This window comes from Bombina bombina, chromosome 5 (genome assembly GCF_027579735.1).
Source record: "Bombina bombina isolate aBomBom1 chromosome 5, aBomBom1.pri, whole genome shotgun sequence".
Lineage (NCBI taxonomy): Eukaryota > Metazoa > Chordata > Amphibia > Anura > Bombinatoridae > Bombina > Bombina bombina.
In genome coordinates, this window is record NC_069503.1 from 170,692,943 (window position 1) to 170,714,238 (window position 21,296).

Consider the following 21,296-nt stretch of genomic DNA (forward strand, 5'->3'; position numbering starts at 1 on the left):
ATTAATGAAGATATTTCTGACAGAGGTCAGAAACACAAGGATCTTCAACTCTTGCCTTGCCCTTCAGACCTTTCATCGGCCGTCAGTGGCTCAATGTATGGAGGTATTTATTCTGATGGTAGCTGCCATGGACATCATTCCGTTCGCTCGGTTCCATCTCAGACCTCTGCAGTTATGCATGCTCAGGTAATGGAACAGGGACTATGTGGATCTGTCTCCACGAATATATCTGGATCAGGTGACAAGAGAATCTCTTCTGTGGTGGTTGTCTCAGGAAAACTTCTCCCAGGGAACCTGCTTCCACAGACCTACCTGGGTGATTGTGACCACAGATGCCAGCCTGCTGGGATGGGGAGCAGTCTGGGGCTCGTTAAAGGCTCAGGGTCTATGGACTCGGGAGGAGTCAGTCCTCCCCATAAACATCTTAGAGCCGAGAGCGATCTTCAGTGCTCTACTGGCCTGGTCTCGGTTAGCTTTAAAAAAAAATTTGACCAAAAAACTGCGCTTCCCAGTAAAAACTAAATTCCACTTCTGGTCTTAGAGGAATCTAGTAATATCTAATTAACCCAAATGGGAATATGATCAAATAGAAGTAAGTATAATGGGGTGTAGATATATTAGCCAATAAAGTGACTCTGTGCTTTGGCTTGAACCAAGACAACAACAGGCGATTAGCACCCAACCTTATACAATATAAAATTAAATGAAGGAATAGCAAGTTATATACCAGTCTGCATAACACCTGTTATATAGTTAAATAGATTATACAGCAATATAAATGCCTCTACAGACTAGTAACAACAATACAGTTGAAAAAAGAGAACGAAATAACAAGGGGTTAAAATACTTCCCAAGTTCAGTGTAGCAAGTGGGTGCAGCTCCAGAGTGAGATACAGGGCTATGTTCCTGATCATGAGGAGAGCTGGAAGACAAAAGAAGACACAAAGCGCATCCCACTCTAAGTGTAACACCGTTTAATGGAACAAAAATAAAAGTGTATAAATCACACGTAGAGGATGAACAAAATTTAAAAGCACTATCACCAAGTTCGAGTCCTTTACTCCTGAGGCTTGTGGGTGTGTTCTTCGTCACCCCGTCGGCTATGTCCTCTGGAGAGCTTCCGGAAAGCCGTAAGGGGACTCGCCGTGTCGGGGGATACACTGTAATCAGCACCAGAGTTGCAGTGTCCCGGATATGGTGGTAGCACGGCCTCAATGCGTTTCCTCAGGCTGCGAACTGACTTTATCAAGAAGTATAAAACAATCTGGTTGTGTATCCTTTTTAAAAAGACCCAGGTCAGGCGCACCTCCAGGAGAGATGATTTCATTGGCTGTAAGTTAGTCAATGGCCTGAAAGTGAGGCTGCACAATCGTATAGCACCGGTCTGTGTCTTTTTTGTAGTATCAACTAAATCAAATACATGCACAACATACATTAAGAATATTCATTCATAGAGTCAATTGCAATTTATAAAAAATGACAAATAAAAAGCTTACCCATTTAATTAAAATTTATAAATAATGACCATTTAGATACAATGAAGAAAACATTTTTTACAGTCTATTTGATGTAGATATACGAAATTTAACAAGGAAATTCTTGAATATTAACCTCTCAAGATGTTATAACATCCTTAAGATATACTCATTACCAAGATGTAGTTGTAATGGGAGCTAGCAGTAAACAATTAATACACAAGATATAGATTTAAAATTGGATAGATAAATTAAGTTGGGTGAATTCTTATATATGCCAATGTGCTGAATGATAAATATTAATTGATGACTGAGTAATTGGTAACTATTGATTAATGACAGAATCTAAAATAACGATTAAAAAATTCATATAAAAAATTAATTCATATAAAAAATTCATTCATATAAAAAGGGAACAATCTGGATATAAAATCTAAAATATGTATATGTGAAACTATAAGTATAAGGAAGATGTCTCAAGAAACAAATTCATTCTGTTAGGATGGGTTACTACATAAAGGCTCGGTTAGCTTTAGCCCGGTTTATCAGGTTCCAGTCGGACAACTTAACATCGGTGGCTTACATCAACCACCAGGGAGGAACTCGGGGTTCCTTGGCAATGTCAGAGGTGACTGAAAGTATTCAATGGGCGGAGACCCACAACTGCTGTCTATCTGTGATCCACAATCCAGGAGTGGACAATTGGGAAGCAGATTTTCTGAGCAGACAGACTTTTCATTCCGGGGAGTGGGAACTCCATCTGGAGGTGGTTTCCAGTTTGATCCTCAAATGGGGCGGCCAGAGCTAGATCTCATGGCATCTTGGCAGAATGCCAAGCTCCCGAGGTACGGTTCGAGGTAAAGGGATCTACAGGCCGTCCTGATAGATGCGCTGGCGGTGCCGTGGAAACTCCCTCTGAGGAAGGACCTATTTCAGGGTCCCTTCCTTCATCCAAATCTCACTTCTCTAAAACTGACTACTTGGAGATTAAACGCTTAATTTTATCTAAGCGTGGGTTCTCGGAGTCGGTCGTTGAGACTTTGATCCAGGCTCGTAAGCCTGTGACTAGAAAGATTTACCATAAAATATGGCGTAAATATCTTTACTGGTATGAGTCCAAAGGTTTCTTGTGGAGTAGAGTCAGGATCCTAGGATTTTGTCCTTTCTCCAGGAAGGGTTTGTCAGCGAGTACTTTGAAGGGTCAAATATCTGCCTGTCTATTTGTTGCATAAGCGTCTGGCGGCTGTACCTGATGTGCAATATTTTTGTCAGGCCTTAGTCAGAATCAGGCCTGTGTTTAAACCTGTTACTCCTCCCTGGAGTCTTATCCTTGTTCTTAAAGTCCTTCTGCAAGCTCCATTTGAGCCTATGCATTCCTTAGATGTTGAGATGTTATCTTGGAAGGTTTTTGTTTCTTGTTGCCATTTCTTCTGCTCGGAGAGTCTCTGAACTCTCTGCATTGCAGTGTGATTCCCCTTATCTTATCCTTCATCCTGATAAGGTGGTTCTATGTACTAAGTTAGTTTTCCTTCCTAAAGTATTTTCGGATAGGAATATTAATCAGGAAATCGTTGTTCCTTCTTTGTGTCCTAACCCTCCTTCTCATAAGGAGCATTTGTTGCACAACCTATATGTGGTGCGTGCGTTGAAATTCTATTTGCAGGCGACTAAGGATTTTCCCCAGTCTTCGGCTTTGTTTGTCGTTTTCTCTGAGAAACGCCAGGGTCAGAAAGCTACGGCTACTTCTTTCTTTCTGGCTGAAGAGTATAATTTGCTTGGCCTATGAAACTGCTGGACAGCAACCTCCTGTGATAATCATGGCTCATTCCACGACGGCTGTTTCTTGTTCCTGGGCCTTCAAAAATTAAGCTTCTGTGGAACAGATTTGCAAGGCTGCAACTTGGTCCTCTCTGCATACTTTTTCAAAATTTTATAAATTTGATATTTTTGCCTCGGCTGAGGCCTCTTTTGGGAGAAAGGTTTTTCAAGCAGTGATGCCTTCTGTTTAGGTTCCCTGTCTTGTCCCTCCCTTATCATCTGTGTCCTCTAGCTTGGGTATTGATTCCCAACAGTAATTGATGATGATCCGTGGACTCACCATGTCATTAGAAAGAAAACAAAATTTATGCTTACCTGATGATAAATTTATTTATTTCTTAACACGGTGAGTCCACGGCCCTTCCTGTATTTTTCAGACAGGTTTTTGACGTATAAACCTCAGGCACCTCTGCACCTTGTGTTGCTTCCTTTCTCTCCTTTTTCCTTCGGTCGAATGACTGGGGGTTGTGGGAAGGGAAGTGATACTTAACAGCTTTGCTGTGGTGCTCCTTGCCTCCTTTCTAATGGCCAGGAGTGATATTCCCAACAGTAATGATGATCCGTGGACTCACCGTGTCAAGAAATAAATACATTTAGCAGGTAAGCATAAATTTTGTTTTTGCACTAGTTTTATAATATATTTCTTTATTTTCAGTAATTATATTGCTGCTTGCACTGTGGAAACGCCCGCCAACTTCTTTGCTCGATTTTTTTTCTTTAGGTTTAACAGTCATTTTTTATTTTGTTCTTTTCAGTTGAACAGAGCGTGCTCATTTAGCGTGCATCAGCTACTTTCACCTTAGGAATCGCCCCCCCTAACGAGCAACAGAGGGAAATTCGGGTTAGCATGCTTTATGCGTCTTTGTTTATTTTGCAGCTTACAGTTTACTTTGACAGCATGGTACTACCTTTTACCACTGCACTATATTATGCATACAGTTTTATTACAGTATTTTATCTTTGTAGCAAAGGCCATTTCTACCTGTATTCCAGTGCACTGCATGTCAGTGTTGAGGTGGTAAGTTTATTATTTCATAGAGCCACGTAAAATGTTTTTCATTTCACTAAGAGAGTCTATTCGGTGTCCTATTTGTCCTTTTTAGATTCCTGGATTTTTACTGGAATTGTCCCCAATTCTTTTTATGTTTTATTATTTAGAGGATAGAGCCACTGACCATGTATTTGCAATTCTTATTTGGCTCTCCTAACCAATTTAATGCTGCTCTTCCCTCTGTTTACTGTACAAGAGAGTTATTCAGAACTTGGTACAGGATTTTAAATTATTGCACGTACCTGAGATGTTAACAGCCATGCCTGACTCGGATTTTAACACCTCAGATCTGTCTTCTGAAGGTGAACTCAGTTGCTAATCAGGATACAGAATCCATCTATTTTATTTTAAAGCTTGAACATCTTTCCACTATACTAAGGAAATTAGGGCTGCAACTAACGATTATTTTCATAATCGATTAATCTGCTGATTATTTTTTTTAATTAATCGACTAATCGGATAAAAAAATGACTATCTAAAATAAAATCCACATACTGAGTGTTACAAATATAAACTTCAGACTAAAACTTTACATTGACAACTGTTTGTCCAATTTGTAAGCAGCATAACAAATTTTTATAAGGGTTTCAAAAGAGGAAGAACTAGAAAGAAGTAACATTCTGTTATTCACTCTTTTGGAAACTTTGCACTGAAATGCAAAAATGTTAACATGTCCACATGCTCCTGGCTAAAGCTGGCTCTCTTTTTGCAGCTATTTTGCCTGCAGCAGAAAAGAGGCATTTAGATGGTGTTTAGGTGCCTGAGATGCATAAGTAGGGTTTTTGTCAATTTCACCACTGTGGGATATTTATCTTTGTTAACTTTCCACCAATGCAAAGTGTTTTCCTCCTTGGCCTAGACTTCATTCTAGCATAAAAAATATCTTGAATATCTATATGTGATGGTAAATAACCAGCTATAAGGTTAGGTGAAAAAATATCTAGTCCGCTCTTAAAATAACAAATATATAATTATAGAGGTTGAATTTGGTACATATTACAATTTAATTAAAAATATATATATATATATATATAAAAAAAAAGTCAAAAGCGCTAATGAATATCTATATCAATAACAGGACAAAGCACACATTTATCTATACAGAACATATAATCAGCAATAGCAAGCAATCCGCTAATAGTGCAAACAGATAATAGTGCACATCAATTCAAATAACAACTCTCACCAATCTAGAGCTAGGTGTAAATAACCAGCTCGGAACTATATCATGCAAAGCATAGTCCCAATTTACCGGATTTAATATAAACAATCCAAATGATGACTCCTAGTTTATTTCTGGGTTGCACATAAGCCAGGAGTAGTTGTAAACTTATACTGTCCTGAAAAAGTGAAAAGTAAATGTCTGTAGACGTCCTTTAGGCTATGGACATAACCATAAAACACCTTACCATGTGCAGGAGTTCATTGGAGTGAAGCAGCTGGTGTTGTGCACAGACCAACTAATTGCAAACCAACTAATCTATTATGAAATTCGTTGACAACTATTTTAATAATCGATTATTATCGTTTATATCGATTAGTTGTTGCAGCTCTAAAGGAAATGTTATGTAATTTAGGGATACAAGACCCTAAGCCTTCTGAAGTAAAATCCATGAATCAATTGGATTTTATTTTCAAACCTTCTGTTAAAGCGCCAGACGTTTTTTCCTGTTCCAGAGGCGATAGTGAGATAGTTTCCAGAGTGGTCTAATCCTGTTTTTCTTTTATCCATCCTCAGTGTTCAGGAGAATGTTTCCCTTTCTGTCTTCTAGCATAAGGCTTTAGGAAACCAGACCTAAGGTGGATAGTGCCATTTCCACTTGATCAGAATGTTCTACTATTCCTTTAGAGGATAGTACATCTTTTAAAAAGACCATGCGTATAGAAAATTAGTCTTTTCACAGAAGAGTACGTCTACAACAGGGTTACATGCTTAAACCAGCTATCAGTATTGCTTGTGTTGCAGCGGCTGCTACTCTTTGGTTTAAAAATCTTTCTGTTCAGATCTCAAAGGATTCTTTACATGAAGATTTTCAAAACTGTTTGAAACTTCTTAAAGGGACTTCTTTACATCTAGTTTTCAATCAGATTTTGGATCAACGAGGTCTACCAGAAGATTTGATGGCTTCTCGTTTGAACAACAAACTTCACAGATATTTTGCCAAATCCAGGGATCTACAGGAGGAGTTTGTAGATGCTCTAGCAGCTCCCTGGTCATTTCATCTTGCTTGCCTCCAACTGTTATGCTGCCAAGAGTGATATCTCAGATCAAATAAAAGCTCTCATCACACCTTTTTGAGCCTGTCGTATTGTTTCATTTAGCAATGTCATCTGCCAGAAGAGTTTCTTAATTGTCTGCTCTTCTTGTGATCCTTCTTATCTGGTTTTCCACCAGGATAAGGCAGTATTACGGACTAAATTTGATTTATACATTTTCCAAATGTGGTTTCTTTTGATAACATCAATCTGGAAATTGTAGTTCCTTCTCTTGGTTCTAATCCATGTAATTCTAAAGAAAGTCTCCTACATAATTTAGATGTAGTGAGAGCAGTGAAATTCTACTTACAGGCTGCAAAGGATTTTAGGCAATCCTCTAATTTGTTTATTCATTTCTCGGGTCCACACAAAGACCAGAAGGCCACAGCCATCACTTTACCATCTTGGATAAAACTCTTGATTCACATGGCTTACTTGTAGGCGGGAAAGTCACCCCTAAAATGCATTACTGCCCATTCTGCTAGATCAGCTTCCTCTGCCTGACTTTACAAAAATGAGGCTTCTATTGAACAAATTTGCAAGGCAGCAACTTAGTCATCCTTACATACCTTTACAAAATGTTTCTACGTTGATGCTTTTGCTTTTTCAAAGTGGTTTTGGTAGGAAAGTCTTCCCGGCAGCAGTGTCTAGAAATTAGGTGTTGTCCTGCCCAAAATACTTGGCTATTAGCTCCCAGGAGTAATGGCTCGTGGACTCTCACCACTTTATGAAAGAAAGCAAAATGTATGCTTACCTGATAAGTTAATTTCTTTCATGGTGGTGAGAGTCCACGAGACCCACCCATTTTTTTTTTTAAATTTTCTAGCAGCAGTACTAGTTTGACTTCCCTCTTGTGGAGGTTAGATGCTCAGGGTCTGTCAAACAACTACCATGGTAAATGCAACCACATTATAAAGCTATTATACAATATATACAGTGGGACTTTATTTGAAAGTAGTAATGTGTAAATAAGTGGCCCTGTGTTTATGCAGCTGCCAGATGATAATCAAAACAATGAAAAATACCTCACAAAACTGATCCTATGTTTAGGGTTCTGTCAAACCTACAGGGCCTTATCCTATAAGCATAGAAATATATCGCACAATCCCTCGTTTGAAAGAGGGGAGGCCCCATCATTCAGATAAGGCTATCAAGTGATTGTCATAGTGATAATGATCACTGTTGGCAAGCACTAGTCGTATTTTGTTTATATTTTTAAAGGGGCATGAAACCCACATTTTTTTTCTTTTATGATTCAGAGAACACAATTTAAAAAAAAAAGTTTCCAATGTACTTCTATTATCAAATTTGCTTCATTCTCTTCGTATTCTTTGTTGAAGAGATATCTAGATAGATAGCGTACACATGTCTGGAACACTACATTACAGACAATAGTGCTGCCATCTACTGCTTTTGCTAATGTATAACATTGTTGCTTAACTGCTGCCATACTATACTGCAGATGCGTGCACACTCCTGAGCTTGCCTTACTGCTTTTCAACAAAGGAAAACAAAGACAATTTATAACAGAAGTAAATTGGATAAAATGTTTAATATTGTATGATCTATCTAAATCATGAAAGAAAACTTGGGTTTTATGTGCCTTTAATGTCGTGGCTAATCATTACTTACAATGTATCAAAATAAAAAAGATATTTCTGAAATATAGGATGAATTTTGGTGCAAGTATTTAATGTTTTTTTGTTTGTTTTTTCTCTGTCCCCCCCCCCCTGTTTTTTTTCTTCCCCAAGTGGATTTGGAAAGGGCTAGCACCATGTATTCAAAATCAAATCAGAATTCTGATCCCTTTCATGACACTCTCTTTATTTGGCCCATTTATCATGCCTCTCTCTCTACCCCCTAACTTGTATTAAACTATGCTTTCAGGATTTATAGATGCCTCTGAGCTTAAGTTACCAGAAATTCCGGACTTAACAAAACTGATCGATATGACATCTCCAGCATCACTTAACCTAACTGCAGGAACAGAACAATTCCTCAGTCCAGATGAGCTTAATGCTTATATAGGTATGTACATTTCTGTCTGTGTTTAATAAGTGCCCAGAAGACTAAAACAAGAGAACAAGATAATTTCAGCATCAATGAGACTCACTGTGTGACTTGTTTGGTTTTGTTACTGTATACTGGTACATATGTTAAAAATCATGTACACGTGCCCAGTGGTAGTTCCAGCAACAAATTAATATGGGGCTGTGAATGCTTATCCTTAATGAGTTTGCATGGTGATATTGAAGTCTTGTGGGTTCTGTAAACGGAGTTAAGCAGTTTGAAGGAGTTACTGATCAGTTGGGGGTTTGGCTAGATGGTTCAGGGAGGGGCTATTTTGTATCTCCTCAGCACAATGGTGTTGCAAACTGAAAAACTGGGCTGTTTAACAGGAAATCACTATTAAAGTACCATGGGGATTTTAGTTGATAAATCATTTGATAAGTTTTTTCTTTTAAGGATTGTGATCAATCCCAAAAGGTGATAAATTCTGAAAATATTCTTAATCTGAAATGCATTATTATAACTAAGAATTAATACATATAGTCACATCTCTTTAATGGCTGAGTATGATGTTATTTCTAGTATTCTGCTTCCAAGGTTCCTGTCTTCCAAGGTTTTGTTTACGACAAAATGTAGAATGTGAACTTGCTTTGAAAACTACTGGCTGAAGGAGTCTTAAAGGGACTTAAAACAAATTGAGATTGTTCTATAAAATGTTTAATTATGTAACGTAAAAAAAATAAGTTTGTGGTAAACTTAAAAAGGGGCATGAAACACAATTTTTTTTTCATGATTCAGAGAGGGTATACAATTTTAAACACATTTTAATTTACTTCTGGAGACACAATGCACTACTGGGAGCTAGCTGAACACATCAGTACCAATTATAAGAAGTATTTATCACAAGAAAGAGCAGATAACTCAGAAACCTTTGTCTGAGGAACCAAAGAACTTTTTAGAAAATTGACCTTCCAACCATGCTGTTGAAGAAACAACAAGAGTCGACTGGTTTGGGATTCTGCTAAAGGAAAAGATGGAGCTTGAACCAAGATGTCGTCCAGGTATGGAAACACTGCAATACCCTGAGATCTGATCACAGACAAAAAGAGCTTTAGCCAGACCAAATGGAAGAGCAACAAACTGAAAATGACTGTCCAGAAAGGCAAACTTTAGAAACTGGAAATAAATCTTTGTCAATATGAATATGAAGGTAAGCATCCTTTAAATCTATTGTGGACATAAACTGACCTTGCTAAACAAATGGCAGAATAGTCTGATTGGTTTCCATTCTGAAAGATTGCAATCCTTACAGACCTGTTCAAAGCCTTCAGATCTAGAACTGGTCTGAAAGAACCTTCCTTATTTGGAACAATAAAGAGATTTGCATAAAATCCCATCCCCTGTTCCTGCAAAGGAACTGGAACAATCTGAGACAAACGAGAAGAAAGCTTGAGCTTTTACAGGATTCATTGTAACATTGGACAGAAAAAACTTCCACTGGGAGGCCTTTTTCTAAAACCTATTCAATATCCCTGAGAAACTATATTCAGAACTTGAGATCTGGATGGAAAAACGGACCTTGAGACAGAAGGTCTGACCGCAAAGGTAGAGGCCAAGGAGGGCAGCTGGACATCTGAACGTCCACCTATTCGATATCCCTGATAAACTATATTCATAATCCAGTGGTCTAGAACAGACTGAAACCAAGCCCCCTGAAAAAGGCTTAATCTACCCCCTACCAGATACTCTGGTTCGGAGGCTGCACCTTCATGTAGTAGTAGGAATAGATTTCTTACCCTGCTTTGTCTTGTTCCAGTTAGCATTAGGTCTCCAGACTGAACCAAAGGTGCCTTGGTTTCCTTCTAAATATAGGGAGAGTCCACAGCTGCATTCATTACTTTTGGGAATACAGAACCTGGCCACCAGGAGGAGTCAAAGACACCCCAGCCAAAGGTTTAAATACCTCCCCCACATCCCTCATCTCCCAGTCATTCTTTGCCTCTCGTCACAGGAGGTTGACAGAGAAGTGTCTGAAGATAACGGAAGTTCCTTATGGAGGGTAGTACTCTTCGAGATGGGACTGGAGTTTTAAGTAGTCTTGTCAGCCTCTCAGTGAGAGCATTGATGAAGGTTAGAGTCTGGAGATGCAGGGAGAGTCTTTCTGCGAAACCATCCCGACTCATATTAACAGCTCCATAAGCAATCAGCGTTGACGAGTTTTGCTGCCTGCTTTTCTGCACTCAAGTCCATGTCAGAAGTGCTGCTACAATCTGTCAAGTTTGAAGGACTGTGTTGCTGTTCCACGGCATAGATTCCGGTAAGATCGTTTCAATTTTTACACACTTGTAACGTTAGAAGACAGGGTCTCAATGGGACTCCTTTATCTTTATGGAATCAAGGGAAGGGTTAATATCTCCGGAGGGGGATTATTGAGCAGTGGGGGGCTTTAATGATGTTTGTTATGTGATGTTGACTGCTTATGTGTAGGTGACGTTTGGGGCTCATAGGGCTTTACGGAACGTACAGGTTATTTTCGAGCTGGGCAGTTTTATGGACTGTCACGCTTTTCTTAGCGGAAGTGAATCCTGCACGTTGCACCATGTGACCGGGTGTGGTCACATTTGTTTTCCCATTTCCGTATTTATGACCGTGCGACTGCAGAGAGGATCCGTTTTCTCTTACTATCTGGGTCATAGTAGGTGGTGAGTGCCCCAGCCATTGGGGGTGTAAGGTGTCAGTTGTTTTTTAACCATAATCTACTTAGTCGAGTTATGGAGGATTCTGATATCTTAGAGGCGGTTTCCTCTAATTCAGATTTTGATACCTGTGTATATTGTGAGGAGGCCCGGGTAACCCAGCCCTCTCAGTTATGTTCCGTATGCCGCAATAGAGTGTTCTCATCTCCCCATGTTGGAACGTTAGAGACCACTGAGCCATCTAAGGATTCAGCATCCCGTGAGGTGCCATCCCTATCATTTTCGGTTCCTACACAGGCAGTTGCCCCGCATACCATTACCCCTTCTCCTGAAGGAGGCCTTTTTCCACCAAAAGTTACTGCACGGTTTTGTATGGCCATATCTCTGGCCTTAGCACATTTGCATCTTCCTGCCACGTGCAAGTGAAGGCTTAATCCGTGTACTCCTGCCCAAGGTCCGGCATTTAAGAGGTCTTTGGTATCCGATCAGTCTTCTGGGGAAGCGGTCTCCTCTGAGGCTTGAGAGGTACTACCTTTATGGTCGGAGACCTCGGATACTCAGACGGATGTGAATTTTGCTTTTAAATTTAGAATGGCTCGCTGCGATTCTGAGAGAAGTTTTGGCGATGTTGGAGGATCCTAATTCTGATCCGTCAGCTGAATCTCAGTCTGCTGATTCAGATAGTGAGCTTGTTTAGACGACTGGAGGGATGGTGATCCTATTCATTATCGTCTATATATTGTTATCCTTTTGTATCAGATTCCCAGTTTGGAGCTCTTGAGGAATTGTGTCACATGACGGGCGGGACCTGTTGGTTTCACTTTCCCTTGGGCATTCTCATGTGTGCGCTTGCCTATTTTCTTTTTCTTATAATCTGGTTAGGATAAGTTTTTATTTTTTGAGCGTGAGATTATGTTGAAAATCTTCTTAGGAAGACTTGTCGCTCTGGGATTCTGGTATTAGTGATTTTGCATGTTGCGATTGATGGATAACAAAAACAAGAAGGTTGTCTCTGGTCAGGGTGAACTTCCCTCAATATGTCTGAGACTATGTTTAAGCTTCAGAGCTTATAAGTTTTTTCTGTTTATTATTCTCAGTTTTCTGATCCTGCTAGAAATTTTGAATTTTCTGTTTGATCCTTGAACAGATATGTTGTATATTCATATCGGGCTGGTCCTGGTTGGGTATAGTTATCTCTGTTCTTTTGCGGTTTGTACAGATTTGTTGTATCCTGACTAACAGGCTGGTCCTGTTTGGGTACTAGTTACCTCTCTTCTTTCTTCTTCTCAAGAGGTTGTTTTTCGGTCCAGTGGAAGCACTTCTATCCTGGATGTCAGGCTGGTCCTGGTTAAATCGTCTTGGTTGGGCATCTGATATTGGATCGTATGCGGTCCCAATGGCCTACAAGTTAATATCCTGCTTTGCAAAGCTGTTGACTTGGAGTTTGAATTCTGCTATGGCAGTTTTCTTTAGGAACTAGGTTTTGCCTCTCTTGATGAAGGGAGGATGGGTGACCTTTTTGGAGTCTTTTTCCCGGTTCCTTTTCTCAGAGGTGTATTTTCCCCTCTTTGATGCTCCATAGGGGGTTCTCTCGTTCTATTTGGTTCTCTATGTAGAGCTTATTTCTTCTTCCTCTTGAGGGTTGATACTGTAAGTGGATTGACGGGGGTTAGTGTTAGGTTTATTTAACCCCTTAATGACCACAGCACTTTTCCATTTTCTGTCCATTTGGGACCAAAGATATTTTTACATTTTTGCGGTGTTTGTGTTTAGCTGTAATTTTCCTCTTACTCATTTACTGTACCCATACATATTATATACAGTTTTTCTCGCCATTAAATGGACTTTCTAAAGATACCATTATTTTCATCATATATCTTATAATTTACTATAATTTTTTTTTATAAAATATGAGGAAAAAATTGAAAAAAACACACTTTTTCTAACTTTGACCCCCCCAAAATCTGTTACACATCTACAACCACCAAAAAACACCCATGCTAGTTTCTAAATTTTGTCCTGAGTTTAGAAATACCCTATGTTTACATCTTCTTTGCTTTTTTTGTAAGTTATAGGGCCATAAATACAAGTAGCACTTTGCTATTTCCAAGCCATTATTTTTCATATTCGAATCTCTGAATATCCATTGACATGTATATATTTTTTTTTTTAGTAGACATCCCAAAGTATTCATCTAGGCCCATTTTGATATATTTCATGCCACCATTTCACCGCCAAATGCGATTAAATACAAAAAATCGTTCACTTTTTCACTAATTTTTTCACAAACTTTTGGTTTCTCACTGAAATTATTTACAAACAGCTTGTGCAATTATGGCTTAAATGGTTGTAAATTCTTCTCTGGGATCCCCTTTGTTCAGAAATAGCAGACATATATGGCTTTGTCGTTGCTTTTTAGTAATTAGAAGGCTGCTAAATGCCACTGCGCACTACACGTGTATTATGCCCAGCAGTGAAGGGGTTAATTAGGGAGCATGTAGGGAGCTTTTATGGGTAATTTTAGCTTTAGTGTAGTGTAGTAGACAACCCCAAGTATTGAGCTAGGCCAATTTTGGTATATTTCATGCCACCATTTCACCGCCAAATGCGATCAAATAAAAAAAAACTATCTCTTTTTCACAAACTTTAGGTTTCTCACTGAAATTATTTACAAACAGCTTGTGCAATTATGGCACATATGGTTGTAAATGCTTCTGTGGGATCCCCTTTGTTCAGAAATAGCAGACATATATGGCTTTGGCGTTGCTTTTTGGTAATTAGAAGGCCGCCAAATGCCACTGCTCATCACACGTTTATTATGGCTAGCAGTGAAGGGGTTAATTATGTAGCTTGTAGGGAGCTTGCAGGGTTAATTTTAGCTTTAGTATAGAGCTCAGCCTCCCACCTGAACATCAGACCCCCTGATCCCTCCCAAACAGCTCTCTTCCCTCCCCCACCCCACAATTGTCCCCGCCCTCTTAAGTACTGGCAGAAACTCTGCCAGTACTAAAATAAAAGGTATATTTGGGCTTTTTTTTTTTTTTTTTTGTAAGCATATTTACATATGCTGCTGTGTAGGATCCCCACTTAGCCCCCAACCAAACAGCTCTCTAATCCTTCCCCTCTGCCATAATGGGTGCCATCTTGGGTACTGGCAGTTTAGTAAAAAAAAAGTATGTTGTTTTTTTTAATTGCCCTTTTCTGTAGTGTAGCTTCCCCACCCCTTCCAGATCCCTTAGATGCAATTTGTAAATATATATTTTTTTTTACTTTTAGCAACTTTGTTTTTCTGCAGTATAGCGGTTCGCACCCGCCCCGTGCACGCGCCCGCCCCCGTCTGTCCCGCCCCCTCCCCTCGGCCCATTGATGGCCTCCCAGACTCGCTCCCACCTACCAACGATACCGGCCACCGATGTCCGGTGCAGAGAGGGCCACAGAGTGGCTCTCTCTGCATCGGATGGCCAAGGGGGGTTATTGCAGGATGCCTCGATATCGAGGCATCACTGCAATAACCGGAAAGCAGCTGGAAGCGAGCAGGATCGCTTCCAGCTGCTTTCCAGACCAAGGACGTACGCCACACGTCCTCGGTCATTAACTGTATTTTTTTTTAGGACATATGGCGAACGTCCTTGGTGGTTAAGGGTTTATTGGGTGGGTTTTATTTTTAGAGTAGGGTCTGGGCAGTAAAAGAGCTAAATGCCCTTTTCAGGGCAATAGGGAACTTAGTTTTTTTAGATAGGGTTTTTATTTGGGGGGCGGTTTACTGTTGGGGGTGTTTGTATTTTTTTTTTACAGGTAAAAAAGCTGATTTCTTTGGGGGGTTTTATTTTATTTTGATAGGGCTATTAGATTAGATGTAATTCGATTTTATTTTTGATACTGTGTTTTTTTTGTTACTTAGTGTTTTAATTTTAATGTAAAGTTAGCGGCTTGTTAGGTTTAGGGGTTAATAGCTTAATTTAGTTTATGGCGATGTGGGGGGCTGGCGGTTTAGGGGTTAATAGATTTAGTTAGTGGTAGTGATGTGGGAGGCCAGGGGTTTAGGGGTTAATAATTTAATTTAGTTGTGGTGGGGTCCGGGAGCGGAGGGATAGGGGTTAATAACTTTTAGTGGCGGCGGGGTCCGGGAGTAGCGGAATAGGGGTTAATAATATTATGTAGGTGGTGGCGGCAGATTAGGGGTGTTTAGACTCGGGGCTTATGTTAGGGTGTTGGGTGTAAACTTTACTGGTTTTCTAGCATAGAAATCAATGGGATATCTGGCAGCATCGAATATAAAGCTTTCGCTGCTTTCAGACTCCCATTGATTTCTATGGCATCCGCGGCCTCCAGGGTGGCGGATTAAAAACCAGGTACGCTGTGCTGGAATAGCCGCGAGCGTACCGGTTAACTATTTGATAAATTGGAAAAGTTGTCAAATAGTGCCGAATGTGTATTCGGAACATCTGTAATGACGTAAGCATCGATCTGTGTCGGATTGAATGTTATGTCACAGATTTCAACTTTTGGCGGTCTGTAGGCTTTGATAAATAGGTCGAATCAAGCTCGCCACAATTACGCTGCGGAATTCCAGCGTATTTGCGGTTGACGGCTTCATAAATAGGCCTAATGGAGTGAAAGTGTATAAGCTCTGTGAGAGCGAGAGTGGGTATACTCAAGCCTTCCGGGTGTATGAGAGAAAGGATACCCACCTTGACCCTCCAGGTTGCACAGAACATATGGGAACCAGTGGAAAGATTGTCTGGGACCTAATTCAACCCCTAATGAACAAAGGGTACCACTTGTATCTTGATCATTTCTATACAAGTGTCCTTTTGTTCAAGATACTGTATTGTTTTGATACAGTAGCTTGCGGTACTATCCGTAAGAACCGTATAGGATTCCCAGAACTGTCACGCACCCGGTTACAAAGGGGGGAAACCTCAGCTCTACGCCAAGAGGAGCTCTTGGCAGTCAAGTATAGAGTCAAGAAGGATGTATACAGTACATTCTCAGCACCATCCACACTGAAAGGACTGTGGAGGTCTCTGTACGTGGCAGAGCTGAGGTCACAAGCAAGCCAGTGTGCATCAAGGCCTATGACCGGCATATGGGTGGGCTTGATCTGGCAGATCAGCTGCTACAGCCCTACCTAATTATGCGGAAGACAAGGGTCTGGTACAAAAAGGTTTGAATTTATCTAATGCAAATTGCAACCTACAACGCTTTTTGTTGAACAAAAAAGCAAACCCCGAAATGAAACTCACTTTTCTTTCATGTAATTAGCAAGAGTCCATGAGCTAGTGACGTATGGGGATATACATTCCTACCAGGAGGGGCAAAGTTTCCCAAACCTCAAAATGCCTATAAATACACCCCTCACCACACCCACAAATCAGTTTTACAAAGTTTGCCTCCCATGGAGGTGGTGAAGTAAGTTTGTGCTAGATTCTACGTTGATATGCGCTTCGCAGCAGGCTGGAGCCCGGTTTTCCTCTCAGCGTGCAGTGAATGTCAGAGGGATGTGAGGAGAGTATTGCCTATTTGAATTCAATGATCTCCTTCTACGGGGTCTATTTCATAGGTTCTCTGTTATCGGTCGTAGAGATTCATCTCTTACCTCCCTTTTCAGATCGACGATATACTCTTATATACCATTACCTCTACTGATTCTCGTTTCAGTACTGGTTTGGCTTTCTACTACATGTAGATGAGTGTCCTGGGGTAAGTAAGTCTTATTTTCTGTGACACTCTAAGCTATGGTTGGGCACTTTTATATAAAGTTCTAAATATATGTGTTTAAACATTTATTTGCCTTGATTCAGGATGTTCAATATTCCTTATTTCAGACAGTCAGTTTCATTATTTGGGATAATGCATTTGAATAATAAAAAATTTTCTTACCTTAAATTTGACTTTTTTTCCTGTGGGCTGTTAGGCTCGCGGGGGCTGAAAATGCTTCATTTTATTGCGTCATTCTTGCGTCAAAATTTTTTTTAGTCATTTCCGGCGTCATACTTGTCACCGGAAGTTGTTTGTATGTGCGTAATTTTTTTGACGTTTTTTTTCACCAAAGATGTCGGCGTCACCGGATGTGGCGTCATTTTTGGCGCCAAATAATGTGGGCGTCTTTTTTGGCGCTAAAAAATATGGGCGTCATTATTGTCTCCACATTATTTAAGTCTCATTGTTTATTTGCTTCTGGTTGCTAGAAGCTTGTTCATTGGCATTTTTTCCCATTCCTGAAACTGTCATTTAAGGAATTTGATAATTTTGCTTTATATGTTGTTTTTTTCTATTACATATTGCAAGATGTCTCAGATTGACCCTGGATCAGTTCCAGCTCCAGGTCATTTCGGGGATTTTGTACCAAGATGCACCTGCTCCCCGGGTGGTGATGGGGGAAAGCAGAATTAGGACTACCCACTTTATTTTTAAAATTCCCCATACTACCACACAGTAGAAACCACACAAAAAAATGCAGAGTCTGTTATAAAAGGGGGCTGAGAAAGGATACTATATTCTACTGTCCTGATTGCCTTGGACAACCTGGACTCTGCATTGGTGACTGCTTCAAACGCTACCATACATTGGTGCAATTTAAAAAATGTTTTCTGTTACTGCTCCAGACTTTTACATTTTACTGCTCCATTTTTATGAGCAAGTTCTAAAATTGGTGGGGTTTTTTTTTTTTTTTTACTAAACCTATGCATGGGGGCCTTGCAGAAAACAATCTGGAGTGTTTTTCTTTGCAATAACTTACAACAGGCTCTCCTAAATCATAGTCAAAAAGCAATGTGTGTGTGTAAAAATGAAAATTGAAAAATTACCACCATACACTCTCTCCAATTTTGTTTGGCTAAAACGGTTGCATCAAAACACTCCATATACAATACCTTGGGGTCTCAACTTCTGAAATATATGCACATTCATGGTGAGTAAATAAATTGGGGTATAGTAAAAAGCCCCCCCCCCCCTCCAAAAGAAGATAGGCAAAGAAGATATGTTAAATTTGAAAAAAATTACAAACACATGTCAGAAGTTTGGCATTGCAAACCCTGAACAACCTAACAAACCAATGCATAGGTGATATCACTGTACTTGGGAGATCTTGCTGAACAAATATTGGGGTGTTTTTTGACAGTAACACATAACAGGAACTGAGAATCCATGCCTAAAGTACAATGTGTGTGAAAAATAACACAACAAAATGACTTCCCAAAAGTTTGACAAAGACTGGTGGTTGAATTAATGCATAGAAAGTGTTAAAATACCAGCTTTTCAAGCAGCCTAGGGTATCTACTTTTCAAAAATATATGGTTTAATGGGGGTAAAGTACATTAGCCAGCTTCAGAAATGTTCCAAATAGGACATGGGTGCATGATAACAGATGTGAAAATTAAAGTTTGAAAACTGTAATGCGCCCCCTAAATATAAGGCGTTTTAGCCCCCTGAGAACCTGACAAACCTATTCATGGGTGGTATCACTGTACTCAGGAGATGTTGTTGAACACATATTGAGGTGTTTTTTGTCAGTAACACATAACAGGAACTGAGAATCCATGCCTAAATACGTGTGTGAAAAAAACACAAAACATGACTACCCAAAAAGTTTGACAAAGACTGGTGGTTGAATTAGTGTTAAAATAACAGCATTTCAAATACCGTAGTATGTCTACTTTTCAAAAATATATGGTTTGATGGAGGTAAATTACATTGGCCAGCTTCAGAAATGTCCCAAATAGGACATGGGTGCATGATGACAGATGTGAAAATTTCAAGTTGGAAAACTGGAATGCACCTCCTACAAATAACAGAATTTATGCTTACCTGATAAATTACTTTCTCTTGCGGTGTATCCAGTCCACGGATTCATCCTATACTTGTGGGATATTCTCATTCCCTACAGGAAGTAGCAAAGAGAGCACACAGCAAAGCTGTCCATATAGCTCCCCCTCTAGCTCCACCCCCCAGTCATTCGACCAAAGGTTAGGAAGAAAAAGGAGAAACCATAGGGTGCAGTGGTGACTGTAGTTTAAACAAAAACATTTTTTACCTGACTTAAATGCCAGGGCGGGCCGTGGACTGGATACACCGCAAGAGAAAGTAATTTATCAGGTAAGCATAAATTCTGTTTTTTTTTGTATCCGTGGACTGGATACACCTTGCAAGAGAAAAGGCCTTTTAGCCCCCTGAGAACCCGACAAACCTATTCATGGGTGGTAATCACTGTATTTAGAAGATGCTGCTGAACACATATTGGGGTGTTATTTGGCAGTAACCCTTAACGTTCTCAGTACATGTATTCTTAAATTGCTATTTTGTCAAAAAATCACCACTTATTTTTTTTTTCTTCAAACTTTGGCATAGATTGGTGGTAAAATGGTTGCATGAAAAGAGTCAAAATACCCCAAGTTTAATACCTTAGGTTGTCTTTTAAAAAAATATATACATTTGAAGGGTTATTCAGGGATTCCTGACAGATATCAGTGTTACAATGTAACTATTGCTAGTTTTGAAGAAAAAAAAATGGTTTGGAAATAGCAAAGTGCTACTTGTACTTATTGCCCTTTAACTTGGAAAAAAAAGCAAGGGACATGTAAGCATTGGGTATTTCATTTCTCAACTCATGACAAAATTTAGAAACTATTTAGCATGGGTGTTTTTTGGTGGTTGTTGATGTGTAACAGATTTTGGGGGTCAAAGTTTTTTTTTTTTTCATCACATTTTATAAAAAAAAAATTATAGTAAATTATAAGATATGATGAAAATAATGGTATCTTTAGAAAGTCAATTTAATGGCGAGAAAAACAGTATATAATATGTGTGGGTACAGTAAATGAGTAAGAGGGAAATTACAGCTAAACACAAACACCACAAAAATCTAAAAATAGCCCTTGTCCTTAAAGGGACACTGTACCCAAAAAATGTATTTTGTGATTCAGATTGAGCATGAAATTTTAAGCAAATTTCTAATTTACTCCTATTATCAAATTTTCTTCATTCTCTTGGTATCTTTATTTGAAATGCAAGAATGTAAGTTTAGATGCCGGACCATTTTTGGTGAACATCCTGGGTTGTTCTTGCTGATTGGTGGATAAATTCATCCACCAATAAAAAGGTGCTGTCCAGAGTACTGAAACCAAAAAAAAAGCTTAGATGCCTTCTTTTTTCATATAATGATAGCAAGAGAATGAAGAAAAATTGATAATAGGAGTAAATTAGAAAGTTGCTTAAAATTGCATGCTCTTTCTAAATTATAAAAGAAAAAATGTGGGTTCAGTGTCCCTTTAAGGATAAGAAAATTGAAAAATGGTCTGGTCACTAAGGGGTTAAAGACTTGAAAACCCAAAATTTTTCTTTGATTCAGATAGAGAATACAAATTTAAAGAAATTTCCAATTGACATCTATTATCAAATTTGCTTCGTACTCATGTTATTCTTTGTTAAAGAGATATCCTGATAGGTAGCGTGCACATGTCTGCAGCACTACATGATAGGAAATAGTACTGCCATATAGTGCTCTTGCTAATAAATAACATTGTCGCAAAACTGCTGCCAAATAGTACTGTAGACACGTGCACACTCCTGTGCTTATGTCCCTGCTTTTTAACTAAGGACAACAAGAAAACAAAGAACATTTGATAATAGGAGTAAATTGGAAAGTTGTTTTAAACTATATGTTTTATCTGAATCACGAAATATTTTTTTTAAGTTGTATGTCCCTTTAAGTCATAAAAAATACTTTTTGACCCATCAGGATACCAGGTGATTTCCCTGCCGTAGCAGCTGGGGCTGGCCATCTACAATTTAAAGGGGTGATGCTGCTGGTGAGGTTCTGAGCTATACTTAATAGGGCCACAAAGTGTTTCCTTATAAGTTTAATTTCCTAGACCGTGTACCCTTTTAGTAGCCCTGCTTTAAATGGTTTTTAGTGTCTAGTACAGTCACACTGTGAAGCAGAGTGACACATTATTTTGAGTATCTTCTCCAGATCATACTATGGATATT

The 21,296-nt window shown here is 39.2% G+C and overlaps 1 protein-coding gene across 1 annotated transcript in view; it reads left to right on the plus strand.

Annotated features, from left to right (window-relative positions):
• Positions 1–21,296, plus strand: part of GORASP1 (golgi reassembly stacking protein 1) — a 155,261-nt gene that overhangs the window by 130,067 nt on the left and 3,898 nt on the right. The window contains exon 8 of the mRNA XM_053713785.1: positions 8,488–8,628. Within this exon, the coding sequence (XP_053569760.1) occupies positions 8,488–8,628 (141 nt within the window). The remainder of the gene's footprint in view (positions 1–8,487; positions 8,629–21,296) is intronic.